Source organism: Rhipicephalus sanguineus, chromosome 1, assembly GCF_013339695.2.
Source record: "Rhipicephalus sanguineus isolate Rsan-2018 chromosome 1, BIME_Rsan_1.4, whole genome shotgun sequence".
Classification (NCBI taxonomy): Eukaryota; Metazoa; Arthropoda; class Arachnida; order Ixodida; family Ixodidae; genus Rhipicephalus; species Rhipicephalus sanguineus.
In genome coordinates, this window is record NC_051176.1 from 165,409,581 (window position 1) to 165,424,058 (window position 14,478).

The following is a 14,478-nucleotide window of genomic DNA, read 5'->3' on the forward strand; positions in this document are numbered from 1 at the left end:
TGTGCAGATGTAGAAGAAAGTATAAAAGCTGCAACCACCATAACCTAGCCAGCATCACAAAAATTTCAGAAAATTTCTCAGTAATGTCATATCCCACAGCCATATGCAAGCAACTTAGCTATTGAAACTTTCTTGCTTCCTGCTGCTTCATGAACTGGCTCATTCTCTCCCTGCAGCCCGCTGTCCTCCGGGTACATATTCCGAGACTGGTCTGGAGCCCTGCTCACCATGCCCCATCAACTTCTACCAGCCCCAGGATGGTCAGACCAGTTGCGTCAAGTGTGCCCCCAACCAGAAGACAGCCAGGCCAGGGGCACTTAGTCCGGAGGCCTGCTCACCTGGTATGCGAGGATGTTTGCTATTATACAACTTGTTCTTTTCTTTTTAATTGAGTAGCAGCTCAAGACTATAGAATAGAAGCGTCTGCACATGCATATGTGCAATAAATTTCCTTAAATTCGGGCATCATTCTTTCAAATAGCATTTAATTTAACATAGCTTCTTTAGCCCACTGCAAGCTCTCGGAAGGCTATCAGATGGCTCAAAATATATGTGAAGGAATGCATATTATTGTTATTACAGCATCTTTTCTTTTCAATTTTCCCCCTGTTCAGTGCACTGCAACCCAAGCATCTGTCAGAATGGTGGCTTGTGTGTGGCTCAGAATCATGAAGCTGTCTGCTACTGTCCAGCAGGCTTCACAGGACAGTTCTGTGAGAGTGATATGAACGAGTGTGACAGCACGCCTTGCTACAATGGAGGCACATGTATCGACCAGCCACAGGGATACAGGTGCAAGTGCCCTCCAGGTAGGTACCTCTGCCTGTCTATTCAAGAATGCTAGTGTGATCTGTATTGGCAAGAGCAAGAACCAGCAATACTCTTCATATTCTGCATATTGTATATCAGAAAGAGCCAGTTCTTATTTGGGCTCCACATTCCACTTGAACATGCCTTATGCCATGCCCAACTAATGACCATAACAGTGTACTGCAAACATAACGCAGAACTGCACAGAATGGAACAGCCGACTCCATGAACACATGATGATCATGATGGTGCGTGGTGCTTAATGGTGCTAATCTCCATGAACACATGTAGTATGCACAGTTGTGCCTTGCTTTCGCTACACCATGCAGGGCACTTATGCTTTAATGAGACCTCAGGTCATGAAACTTGTTTTATTTACATAATAATGACTGTGAGTGGTGAAAATTCTGTATTCTGGAGCAATTCAAATAATAAATGCTTCCTTAAATTTTATTTCTTTCGGAATTTATCAATAAAATTCTATAGTACCTGCAAGACAATGAATGTAATCACTTTGTTCTTGCCTGTCATGGCAATATGTAAGCACATTATCCACGTTTTATTATTTTAGTAGATACTACCAGGTTCATATTAGTGCTTTATGTTGTCTACAATGCAACAAAGGAGGTACTACACATGAGATTTCTGCTAGTGAATTGTGACACAATGCAAATAGTCTAGTAAAAGCTGTTTACCTGACTGCCAGACTTCCTCAGAGCTCAAAAACTGTCACTTTGTCAAGGTTTGTGTAGCCCAGCACATATAAGCCATGTAACTCAGTTCAGCATCAAGTTTGTCATGGTAAACTCTTACTGCCCTTATGCACGCTCCTCACCAGTTCCTTGTGCAATGGTGAGCCACAGCTGTTGCTCTAAGACTAGCGGCATTGGTTGCAACTTTCTGATACGAAGACTTGTGAACTCACTGTTATTGTGTTCTTGAATACCACACGCAGGTTACAGCGGCTTGCAATGTCAGGAGGAGCAGAGTGACTGCCTGAACAACACATGTCCAGAACGTGCGATGTGCCAAGACCTGCCAGGCCAGGGGACAGTGAACTGCCTTTGTCGCTCAGGCTATGAGGGCCCAACATGCAACATAACCGTCAATCCATGCACAGTTGGCGACAGTCCTTGTGCTAATGGAGGTCTCTGTGTGCCCCTGCAACAAGGACGTTATAAGTGCCAGTGCCCACTTGGATGGAGTGGCCCCACCTGTCAGATCAACATTGGTGAGTCAAAGTGGGCCGTTCATGCACTTCTACACTTCATAGCTCTCACTAGCAGTGATGCACAACCTGAGTTAGTATTTATAACTGCCCATTTCACAGATGATGTCTACTGAATGTGTTTTTGATGTGCTTTAATGGTAACACTTACTACCTGTATTAAAAGTTCAAAGGTCACCGCAGGCGTGGTCAGAGTGGCCCCACGGCTGTGCAATGGTGCCCCCACAGTATAAAAAGCACAAAGGTCCAAAGAGAGAACTAGCTATGCCTCTCACAGGTGTGTGCAAAAAGGATCTAGGGGTGGGGTGGTGTGGGGGGCCCCCTGCCTCACTGCTTTTGGCACTTGTCACACACATATGCACACACACAAGCTTACCACTCATGGATTTTTATTTGCGCATTTACATATTTTACAGAAGTTACGATGCTATACACAGGAACTGCAGCCAAGTGCTTTCAGAACATGATATATAACTAGAGCTGTGCGAATAGCAAAATTTTGGGTGCGAAGCGAATTCGAATAATAAAGATTGAGTGCGAATCGAATCGAATAATTTCGAATAATTTTCGAATATTTCTCAAACATTTTTCGAATAATTCGAAGTGAAATTACAGAAAAAGTTGCAGAGAATCTCTAAGTATGTTCTTGTGAGATCGCAACATGAAAGTGTTTCTTTTCGCTAGGTTGATGAAGTGCTGGTGGGGTCATATTTCATAGTTGTCGTTCTTATCAAGAGTGAGGCAATGTAGAGGCCGAATTGTATCTATGTACATGATTTGGTGCAACCAAAGTGTTGCCGACAACACTTTACACGGGATAGGCAGAGATGCCATTTCCTCAGCCTCTCCTCCTCTTTCAACTGCTGTGGAAGGCCAACTGATGTGGTGGACAAGGGTGTGCTCCCTTCAAGTCCGGAGTTCCAAATCTGCCTTGTAGACGTCGATATATAAGAACATCTGAAATTTTGGATGCTAAAAAACTTCGGCGTCCGATTTTTCGGACTTCCTGCCCAAATTTCAGGTCCAAAACAGCATTAATTGAGCCCCCAACTCTGCCACATCTTTCATCTCCATGTTGGAAGCAGCGTTTTCTTGAGTTAATACATTTGCGACCGTAGCGGAGCTCTAAAGGTCTCTAAGGTAGCTTTGCCGCAATACGGGGGTGTGATGAGGTGAAGCATATTGAAAATCTAGGGACCACTTCCAATCAGACGTTGACTGTCTCTTGCCTAAGTTCGACCGTAACGGAGCTTGAAAGGCAGCTTTGCCGCAATATGGGAGTGTGATGAGGTGAAGCATATTAAAAATCTAGGGACCATTTCTAACTGGACTTTGTCTCTTGGCTAAGTTCGACCGTAACGGAGCTTGAAAGGCAGCTTTGCCGCAATACGAGAGTGTAATGAGGTGAAGCATATTAAAAATCTGAAGGGGTCACTTTTAACCGGACGTTGACTGCATTTGTCTTTGGGAAGTTCGAATAGTTCGAATAGTAAAATTTCAGTGCGAATCGAATCGAATAGCAAACACTATTCGAAAAATATTCGAAATTTCGAATATTCGCACACCCCTATATATAACACAGTTCTACTATACGCAGTACATTTTTTAGGACTCTTCATCTTCATTTCAACTGATATATAAGCTTCCATATGCTGCTTACAAAACAATAAATGTTATAAAACTGATTTTTCCACCACCCCTTCCAAACACATTAGGGTTGGATACAGCCCCCCTGCCCCCTCTGCCTGTGTGCACACGCCTATGATGCCTCTATGTCTTTGTAAATTGTGAACAAAAACTGCATCATAGAAGCAGCTGTACACATTCCCGATACAATTGTCCATGGTTACAACCATGTGTATTGGTCTGAACGTTTGATGTATATAGCACCTTCATTCATGTTTTACACCCTGACACCAGGTTTATAAATGTAATTGTATCATACAGAGAATATGCTGAGAGACAAAAGAGTCTGTTCTGCTAACACTATGTCGCACTCCTGAAAATTACATGTGATGAAGGTTAAAACTGCACAAAAAAGAAAGAGGACAGGCGAAAAACGAACACAACGGCACAAGCGCAGTAGTATTATGTTCGTTCCTTCTGCTTGTTCTCGTTTTCTTGCACAGATTTAACCTTTGTCAAAGTACGAACCAACAAGGCCACAAGACCACCCTACTAAAGTAAAAATTACAGGCGAACAATACTCTTGAGCAGCTGTGGCAATTAGACATTAGGAATGAAACCTTCAAATATGTTACTCATAAATAAAGCATCACTCAATTTCTTCCCCAGATGATTGTGCAGAAAACCCTTGCCTTCTGGGAGCCAACTGCACAGACCTGGTCAACGATTTCATTTGTGACTGTCCTGCTGGCTTCACAGGAAAGCGGTGTCACCAGAAAGTGGAACTGTGCAACGTTGACCCTTGTGTGCACGGCACATGCATTGATCGCCTCTTCTACAGTGAGTGCATATGCCATCCTGGCTGGGAAGGCCAGACTTGTGAACGCAACATTGACGACTGCCGTTCTAACCCTTGTGTCAACAATGGTGTCTGCATTGATGGTATCAATGAGTTCCGGTGTCAGTGCGACACTGGCTACACTGGATCCAGATGCCAGCACACGATCGATGATTGCGAGTCTTCGCCCTGCCAAAATGGTGGCACTTGCTTTGACCAGGTGAGCTTTAGATTTATGACAAGGGTGTTGAAATGCCCCAAAAATAGATACAATCCATCAATGTAAACTTTAAACTCAAATCTAAGTTGTTACATTATTATTAGGGGTGTGCGAATATTCAAAATTTCGGATATTTTTCGAATAGTGTTTCCCATTCGATTCGATTCGCACTGGAATTTTACTATTCGAACTTCCCAAAAACAAATACAGTCAACGCCCGATTAAAAGTGACCCCTTCAAATTTTTAATATGCTTCACCACATTACACACTCGTATTGCGGCAAAGCTGTCTTTCAAGCTCCGTTACGGTCGAACTTTGCCAAGAGACAGTCAACGTCCGATTAGAAGTGGTCCCTAGATTTTTCAATATGCTTCACCTCATCACACCCCGGTATTGGGGCAAAGCTGCCTTTCAGGTTCCGTCGCGGTCGAACATTGCCAAGACACATTCAACGTCCGATTGGAAGTGGTCCCTAGGTTTTCAATATGCTTAACCTCATCACACTCCAATTGTGCGGCAAAGCTGCATTTCAAGCTCTGCTACGGTCGCAAATGTATTAACTCAAGAAAACGCTGGTTCCAACATGGAGATGAAAGATGTGGCAAAGGTGGGGGCTCAATTAATGCTGTTTTGGACCTGAAATTTGGGCAGGAAGTGCGAAAAATCGGAAGCCGAAGCTTTTTAGCGTCCAAAATTTCAGATGTTCTTATATATCGACCTCTAGGAGGCAGATTTAGAACTTGTCCGCCACATCAGTTGGGCTTCTACAGAAGTTCCACAGCAAGAGGAGGAGAGGCTGAGGAAACGGCATCTTTGCCTATCACGTGTAAAGTGTTGTCGGCAACACTTTGGTTGCACCAAACCATGTACATAAATACAATTTGGCCTCTACATTGCCTCATTCTTGATAAGCCAACTATGAAACACCACCCCGCCAGTGCTTCATCAACCTAGCGAAAAGAAACACTTTCATGTTGCTATCTCATAAGAATATGCTTAGGAATCCTCTCAAACTTTTTTTCTGCAATTTCGCCTCGAAATATTCAACAAATATTCTAGAAATATTCGAGAAATATTCGAAAAATATTCTATTCGATTCGCACTCACACTTCAATATTCGAATTCGCTTCGCACCCAAAATTTTGCTATTCGCACAGCTCTAATTGTTATGAATGAAATAGCTCCCTTACAAAAGTCAGCAATACAAGACAGCCTCAGCAAAGGGTCAGATCCCAAAAGATCACTATTTTTGACATTGAGTGGCTTGCTTTATTGCAAGTAATGACAAGACAAAATACTGTTACATCCTTGCCGAGAGTCACTGCATGCATGCGCTGTGATTTACTCGGAAGAATGATGATATCCAAACTAAAGCCCATATATTAGCAGTTCTATTAAAACTGTGTTTTTCATCTATGTGTCCAATCACACTATTTGTGATGTCAGCTCATAGGCATGGCTTGCTAAACGAACTCATGCATTACCCCATGGTAAAGTGCCAGCAAACAGGAAGAAAGCTAGAGAGAAATGAGTAAGAAGCACATTGGTAAGGCACCCTCCCTGTCACTTTGTTTTTTACTCATAATTTCTTTCTGGTTTCCTTCCCGTTTACTTGTATTCTGCCATGCAGTGGTGTTCGCATGACAGTATTCACAGTAATGAGAACGAACAGACAGATATTTATGTAAACCCTTCTTTTTACACAGTTATTTCAAACAAAATTTTTATAACAAAAAAAAAATTATATTTCTGGTCATGTCTTGCATCTGCTATAGATGTAAGAAAAATAAAAGGCGGTATTAATGTATAAATGTGATTTGGTGCACCAGCATCATAGTGCTATAGCACTTAATGCAGACTCTTGCCTTGCTTAATATGGCACTTGTATATGGGATAAACAATAACCTGCTATTTACATATTTTTTTCAGATTGAAGGTTTCATCTGTCAGTGTAGGCCAGGCTATGTCGGTCTTCAGTGTGAAGCAGAAGTGGATGAATGTATCAGCAGTCCCTGTTACCCAACAGGAACTGAGCGATGTGTGGACAGTGACAATGCTTATAAATGCATTTGCAACCCAGGCTATACTGGGGAGCTGTGCGAGGTATGTAAACAATGCTACTTCCGTGTGTTCATAATATATATACATATTGAAAGGATACTTAGAAATTAAATTCAAAGCATTTTGCATGAAACCCAAATATCTTCATGTTTTATTTTTGAAATAAGATATCTGAGAGCTCTACCAAAAGAATTGATATCTCAGTAGCTATATAAGATTATGTTATGCACAATTTAATAGCACTGCACCAAGACTAACTTTAAATAAAACAATATTCAAACAACCATGGCATTTGTACTGCTTCACATTTTCTTTTGACCTTAAGAATAAGACCTTGTAAATACTATCTCTTGTAGGTCAATATCAATGAATGTGAATCCAACCCATGTCTGAATGATGGCAAGTGCACAGACGCTATCAATGGCTTCAAATGCTTCTGTCCGCCTGGCTGGACTGGTGAACGCTGTGAAATTGATGTTGGAGGTTGCGCATCGGATCCATGCTTGAATGATGCACACTGTATAGACCTCTTTGAAGACTACTTCTGTGTGTAAGTATGACCATTTATATCGATACATTGCAGAGTGCACATTTATTAATTTGGTAAACAAAGGGGTTTATTAGTTCTTTAAGTAAGCTTGCTCATATAGCTCATTTCTGACAGCTGTGAAAAGCACAGCAACATAGTATTTATTCCTTGATATGACAAAAATAATGGTTTATTGAAGCCATGTATGCTTTTTTTGTTTTTTAATTATTACAGTTGCCCATCAGGCACAGATGGCAAACGCTGCCAGACATCACCGCAACGGTGCATTGGAAACCCATGCACTCATGGCGGAACTTGTCGTGACTATGGTAGCGGCCTCAACTGTACATGTCCACAAGGTTACAGTGGTGATGGTTGCCAATATGAGCACAAGGCCTGTTCTGATGTGTGTCGCAATGGTGCCACGTGCAATGAGGTAGCCGGCACATTCCAGTGCATCTGTGCACAAGGCTTTACAGGGCCACACTGCGAGTCCGATGTACAGGACTGCACACCATCCTCGTGTCCTCCAAGCGCCACATGCATTGACCTTACTAGTGGCTTCTACTGCAAGTGCCCCTTCAACTTAACTGGAGAAGATTGCCGGAAACGTGAGTAAAATTCGATGTTTTAAACTTGTATACCTGTGCTTGGCAGTTTTCAGTGCATGCCTATCAAGCAGAACCATAGCTCTACGATTTCGATTACATGTCAGTGCACATTAATAATCTAGTGGGGTAGAGGCTAAGAAAAAAGGCTCTGGAGTGCATTTGACCTCTTTTATAGTGCAAGAGGGTCTAATGTAAAGCTACTGGTGCTGTAAATATTCGTTACCTTAAGACTTTTCGCCATGCATTGCAGCCACTCATTGATGATGCCTTGATTTGCTGTATAAGAAGATAATGGCTTATAAAATATTTTTTTTAACCTGGAAATATCAAGAGCTCCTGAATACATAAATATTTCAAGCAATAAATAAGCCCTAAATGACCACATATCAGAAACACTTATTAAAGGATCAGGCCATTCGTACATTTTTGAAACACAGATGGCTGAAATATGAATAACAATTATTTGTGAAGTAAAAGAAATAGGGGCAATAGTAAAAAGAGGTGGCAGCATCAAAACAGCTAAAAGAAATGGGAAGGACCATGATGCATGCCATCAAAGATAAGCAGGGCAATGCTGTTAACAATTTTAATGACATAGTGAAGGTGATTGAGGATTTCTACTCTGAACCGCACAGCTCAAACATAAATTGCCTTACTTTGAGTGCAAGCAAAGTCGAAGATGACACCAAAGTCCCAAGCGTAACTATCAGTGAGGTTGGAAAGGATCTACAAGGCATGTCCCGCGGAAAAGTGGCCGATGAAGATGGCATAACAACTGATTTGGCCAAAGATGGAGGAGATCTTATATTTAAGATGCTTGCGACACTCTACACATTACGCCTTAAACATTAAAATGTACCAGCGAGTTAGAAAAACGGCAGTATTTTATTAATACAAAGGAAGGGAGACATGAAAGGCTTGATTGAAAAACTACAGACCGGTTAGCCTTCTTTCAGCATTGTACAAAATATTCACAGTATAATTTCAAATAGCATAAGAGTTACATTTGACTTGAATCAACCTAGAGAGCAAGCTGGCTTCAGGAAAGGGCATTTTGCCATGGGTCACCTTGCGACTAATCAAATAATTGAGAAATCTGCCAAATACAAAAAACCCCTTTACATAGCCTTTAAAGATTACAAAAAAGCATTCTACTCAGTAGAGATACCAGTGGCTCTGAAGGCAGTGCATTAACAAAGAGCACTTGAAAAGTATGTCAATACCATAGCTAATATGTATACAGAGAGATTCCACAGCTACTCTGCTCCTCCTCAAGAAAAGCAGGAAAATCCCAATCGAGAAAGGGGTCTGCCAAGCAGATACAATATCTCTACTGTTCTTCACTGCTTGCCTAGAAGTATTAAAACAACTTGATTTTGGAAGAAATAAAAATAAAGATTAACGAATGCCTTAGCGATTTGCAGTTTGCAGATGACATCATACTCTTCAGCAATGATGGCGAGGGATTGCAAAAAATGTTTGAAGAATTAAGCTAAGAAAGTGTCAAAGTAGGATTGAGGATGAATATGCACAAGACAAAGATAATGCTAGGTGGCTTTGTGAGAGAGCGAGGGTTCGTGATAGACAACAGGCCCCTTGACTGAGTAGAAGAGCGTATATCTAGGCTAAATATTAAATGGCGAGCCTCCTCTCATAAAGGAAATCCGCCGAAGAATAAGGATAGGATGGTGCGTATACGGTAGACATTCCCAACTCGTGACCAGTAACTTACCATTGTCACTAAAGTGGAAAGTGTACAACTATTGTATTTTGCCAGTGGTAACATGTGGAGCAGAAACCTGGAGAATTACAAAGAAACTCTAGAATAAGCTAAGGACTACTCAGCGTACAGTGAAATGAAAAATTATAGGCATAACTCTAAAAGACAAAAAGACAGCAGAGTGGATCAGGGAACAAAGAGGGGTAGCTGATATCCTGCGAGATGTCAAGAGGAAAAGATGGACCTGGGCAGGTCACGCCATGAAAAGTACAGATGACCGATGGTCATTTAGAGCATCGGAATAGCTACCAAGAGGTGGGAAGTGTGGCCAAGAATGGCAAAGGGTCAGGTGGAGTGACGAATTAAGAAATATGGAGGCATAAAATGGGTTCAGCTCGCGAAGTACGGGATAGGTTGGAGGACACTGGAGAAGGCCTTCGTCCTGCAGTGGACATAATATAGGCTGTTGATGATGATGATGATGTGCGGTAATTGAGTAAAAGAGGCAAACATACTAAAAGCATTACAATGGCCCTGAAACACTTTTTGAACATATTAAGAAAACTCTCCTATCTGTAGGTGATGCTCCTGTGAACATAAGAGTTGAATATTATTGCACTGGAATTCAGCATAGAATTTACAATCTCCGTGTCAAAAATAGCTAAAAATTTCTTGCTCTCACCTTCACAATGTCATCATCAGCTACATAGCTAGTGGGCTCAGGTGTACCCAGCATTAATTCGACGATCTTCTGATTGTTAGAACAGTCTCAGTTATTAGTGTTGTTAATTTTTAGTTAAAATAAATTAAAAGTACGCATATCTGTGATGCCAAGAAAGGAGACTGATAAGGTGTTTCATCTTTAATCTTCCAACCTCTACTGATGGTCATCTGCTTAATGTGTCATTTTCTTCTACACTCACGTGAGGCGGCACCTAGTGTACTACAATTGTGCTCTTTCGAATGCTACTGTGTGCCCAAGTCTCCTATTGAGCCCCCTACGAGAACACTTGAAGGTCGAACTAGGGCGCACTCGAGCAAGTATGCAGTCCTGTTGTGCACATACTGTGTATGCAGTCCACTGCATAGTGTAGTTACCGTAGACATTACCGAGTGCCGCTATGTGCGGTGACAAGCACTCTCCCCATCCTCTCACTGGCTAACAACTGCATGCTTTAAATGGTCTCCATGGGTGACATACCTTCAAGTGCATGGCAATGCGAGGCAGCCCAAGTAGCCTGATCTTTTCCAGAGAGTGTCATGTACACCTGAACCGGAAGCAGCAGCCAAGACATTCAAAGAAAAAAAAACGAAAAAATGCCCAAGGCCATGACATGACACATAGCAATCCCCTTCTGTGTAGCTTCCAGCGGGCTCGTGGGGACAAAAGGAGAAAGAAAACTGCTCAAATGGTGCGATGACTACTCGTGAATCCCTGTATACTTGAAAAACGTGAAAAATTTTTGTGGCAGGAAACTCGTGAAGTAATCCCATCCAATAGTGAGGTAAATCTATAATTACTTATAAAGGTGTTTCAGAGCCACTTCAAAGTATCTGAGAGTTATAAATGCTATACGGCCAACCATAAAACATATGCTGCCAGATGCCTTTGTAAATATAGGTTTATATTTGCATTCAAAGAGCTCCTTTGCACATTATAGACTACTAAAAAATGAGCACTTGTAACAGCATAAAGCAGTAATTTCTCCATTTCCTGTCCTAAACATTTACAAATAGATATAGCTAAAAGTGAAATGCACATTGTCTTGCAGCCATCAACATCGACTATGACCTGTACATCAACGATGAAAGTCGATCCTCCAGTGCTGCCTTGGCAACACCTTTTGAACTGGGTTCCAAAAGCTTGACCATTGCCATGTGGATCCAGTACAACACACCAAGCTCCATTGGAACCTTTTTTACTCTTTACAGTGTGGAGTGAGTTTAAAATTCTCCATCCAGTTTACACTTTCCTTTTGTGCTTCAGTAGCAAAAGTACTAAGCTAAGGGGACTGACCATAAAAGTGCTTTCACAGCAGATATCAAGCAGCCCTGTGCCAAAGTTTAAAAACTATTCATTCTCCTTGAAGCTGCTCTAGAACGCGCGCACATGCACGCACGCTAGACAACGCATTGCAAGGAGTCACACGTGCTAGAGAGGTATCACGCAACTATATGTGACAGGGTTCATAATTATCTACACACCTACAAAGTATATAGATATATTCAGTGCGAGAAACAAATAGATTCAAGGCTCAGTTGACAATACTAACACTGCCTTTATGCAAGTGAGAAACAGCTTTAATATCCATGCCTTTGTTGTAGCATCCATGATATAGAATACTTTCCATGCAGCCCATGAACAGTTCTGGCTGTGCATTAAATGGCCTTTACATGTGCACAATACAACCCAAGTGGTGTAAACACATTGGTTAGACAATATTCAACCATGCAAGGAAATTTACTTAAAAGAGTAAATTGAGTGAGTTTGTAACAATCCATTGCTAGCTGCACCGAGCAGACCAAGAAAGAGTAGAAAGAACATAAGGCATGAAATGTGTTCACTCTGCTTATTCTTGACCTTCCTGGTGCTGTTAACCAAGAAAAATTCTACCCCTCCTCCCTATGAAAAAACTTAAGTTTGCTTACTGAGCAGCTGAGCCTCAGCCCAAGCCATTTTGCAGTAACCGGATCGATAAAAAGCTTTCCCATCATATAGCTTTCTCTCTAACTTGCAAATTTTTGTGATTTTCTTAATCTATCAAACAAATAAGAGTGTCATGCAACAAGACTTCTGTGACTTCTACAAATCATTCAGTACCAGCCAAAGCTACAGGTTGCTAGCTTTTTTTCTGGAATGGCCCTAAAGGGACACTAAAGAATTTATGTTGAGATGCATTACTAAATTAGACTTCTGCGATACTAAAAAAAGCCACTCTTTCTTGCCATGAAAGGAGGCTCGAAATGCAATAAGACGTGTGAAAACTGAAGACAAGTGCCGACACTACCTTGAAGTTGCAATACCATCTAACTGCAATGTCATGGGTTGTGATGGCATCTACTCAGGCCTGGGTAATTTCTTATCAGAAAACATTGAATAAATTGTATTTTAAAGAAGCCAAAGACTAATTGTTGGGGTTTAATGTCCCAAAACTACAATATGATTATGAGGGACATCGTAGTGGAGGGCTCTGTAAATTTTGACCATTTGGTGTTAACGTGCACCTAAACCTAAGTACATGGGCCTCTAGCACTTTGCCTCCATCTAAATGCGGCTGCCGCAGCCGGGATTCAGCAGACAGCAGTTGAGCACCGTAACCACTAGACCACTGTGGCGGGTAAGCCAAAGACTGAAGTCGGGAAGCTTTGAGAACATTTACTTCACCTCAATGGCAATATGGAGAAATACTTCTAAATCCACAATGTCAAATTGCTAAGATTTTGGTGTGAAGATAAAAAGAATAAATAAAAGCTTTGCATTGATTTTGTATTTTAGTAATAAACCTTTCATCAAGAATGTGATAAACATAAAGTTTTAGAATTTTTATCAGTCCAAACTGATTTAATATTTCTCCCCAATATCTTTCAATTAAAAAAAATATTAATGTGGTGTACAGTTGCCCTGTCTACATTTCTATTCGTTTCTTTTTCAGGTCTCCTTACCTGCCTATTGGAAAGCGCAAGCTTGTCATGGCTGATGACACAGGTGTCATGGTGTCACTGTTTCCTGACCTAACATCAGACATTTACATCCCTTACTTGGACAATGTCCCTATAAATGATGGCCAGTGGCATCACATTGTCATCATATGGGATGGCAACCACGGCACCCTGACACTCATCACTGACACAGCTGTGGCTGGAATGGTCACTGGCTACATTCATCAAGAACAACTACCTGACTTGTACGTAGTCCTTAACAGAGGATATGCTTGAAACATTTCTTTATACTTGTTTGTGACTTCCCTCCCTATACTGCCTTCTTTTTTTCATTTTTAATGTTTCTGGTTTTAGTAAACAAATCCACCTCACTTACTATGTATCTATTTTTAAGATGATGAAGCAGTGATAAAATTATGGTTCTTTAGATAAATCAATTTATTTTGCTGCAGAGTTCAGCCATATGCATGTGTTACCAACCACAAGTTTTTTTACTTCATTTCGACAAGAGCTGAAGATTGGGCAAGTTGGTTTGTCGTACGTGAACTGGTATAGTGCATCACGAGAAAAGAAGAAACTGCTGAGCCAGTCAGACGAAAGGATAGAGCGCTAACTTCCAACTGGTTTTTATTCGCAAATTCCATCAAATATATAGTTTTGCGCAAGCACACAAAAGCACATGAAATGTTTCTGCATATGAAATGTTCTTCCTTAATCAGGCTAACCGTTTATGAAACTTTGTTCCTTGACGTTGCGATGGTGCTGTCTCCTCTTGGCGTGATGCTCGGGTGCTTTCATGTGCTTGCGCAAGACTATATATTTGATGCAATTTGCCAATATAAACCAGCTGGAAGTCAGCACTCTGTCCTTTCCCCTGGCCGGTTCGGCAATTTCTTCTTTTCCCGTGATGCGCGGTACCAGTTCAATTTCATTTCATTTGGGCAATTGCAAGGTTTGCTCACAAGACAAGACAAAAGGAGGTCAAAACACTCCTAAGCCCTTTGGCTCACTGGAACAGCATGTTTATAAGTTTCAATTAGAGAAAAGAAAAACTAGAACAAATAAATTATCGTAACTAAATACAACAATTTGCAAACATGTTCAATTACAAACGTAACTATAATTTCAAATTTTGCACTACATGACCAATTTGTTATAAATATGCATTTTTTTT

The 14,478-nt window shown here is 41.2% G+C and overlaps 1 protein-coding gene across 1 annotated transcript in view; it reads left to right on the forward strand.

Annotated features, from left to right (window-relative positions):
* The window catches only part of LOC119401559 (uncharacterized), a 123,281-nt gene that overhangs the window by 91,391 nt on the left and 17,412 nt on the right, over positions 1-14,478 (forward strand). Inside the window, exons 35-43 of the mRNA XM_037668461.2 lie at positions 177-341; positions 615-809; positions 1,766-2,041; positions 4,334-4,722; positions 6,653-6,826; positions 7,141-7,334; positions 7,548-7,924; positions 11,417-11,582; positions 13,298-13,549. Coding sequence (XP_037524389.1) covers positions 177-341; positions 615-809; positions 1,766-2,041; positions 4,334-4,722; positions 6,653-6,826; positions 7,141-7,334; positions 7,548-7,924; positions 11,417-11,582; positions 13,298-13,549 — 2,188 coding nt within the window. The remainder of the gene's footprint in view (positions 1-176; positions 342-614; positions 810-1,765; positions 2,042-4,333; positions 4,723-6,652; positions 6,827-7,140; positions 7,335-7,547; positions 7,925-11,416; positions 11,583-13,297; positions 13,550-14,478) is intronic.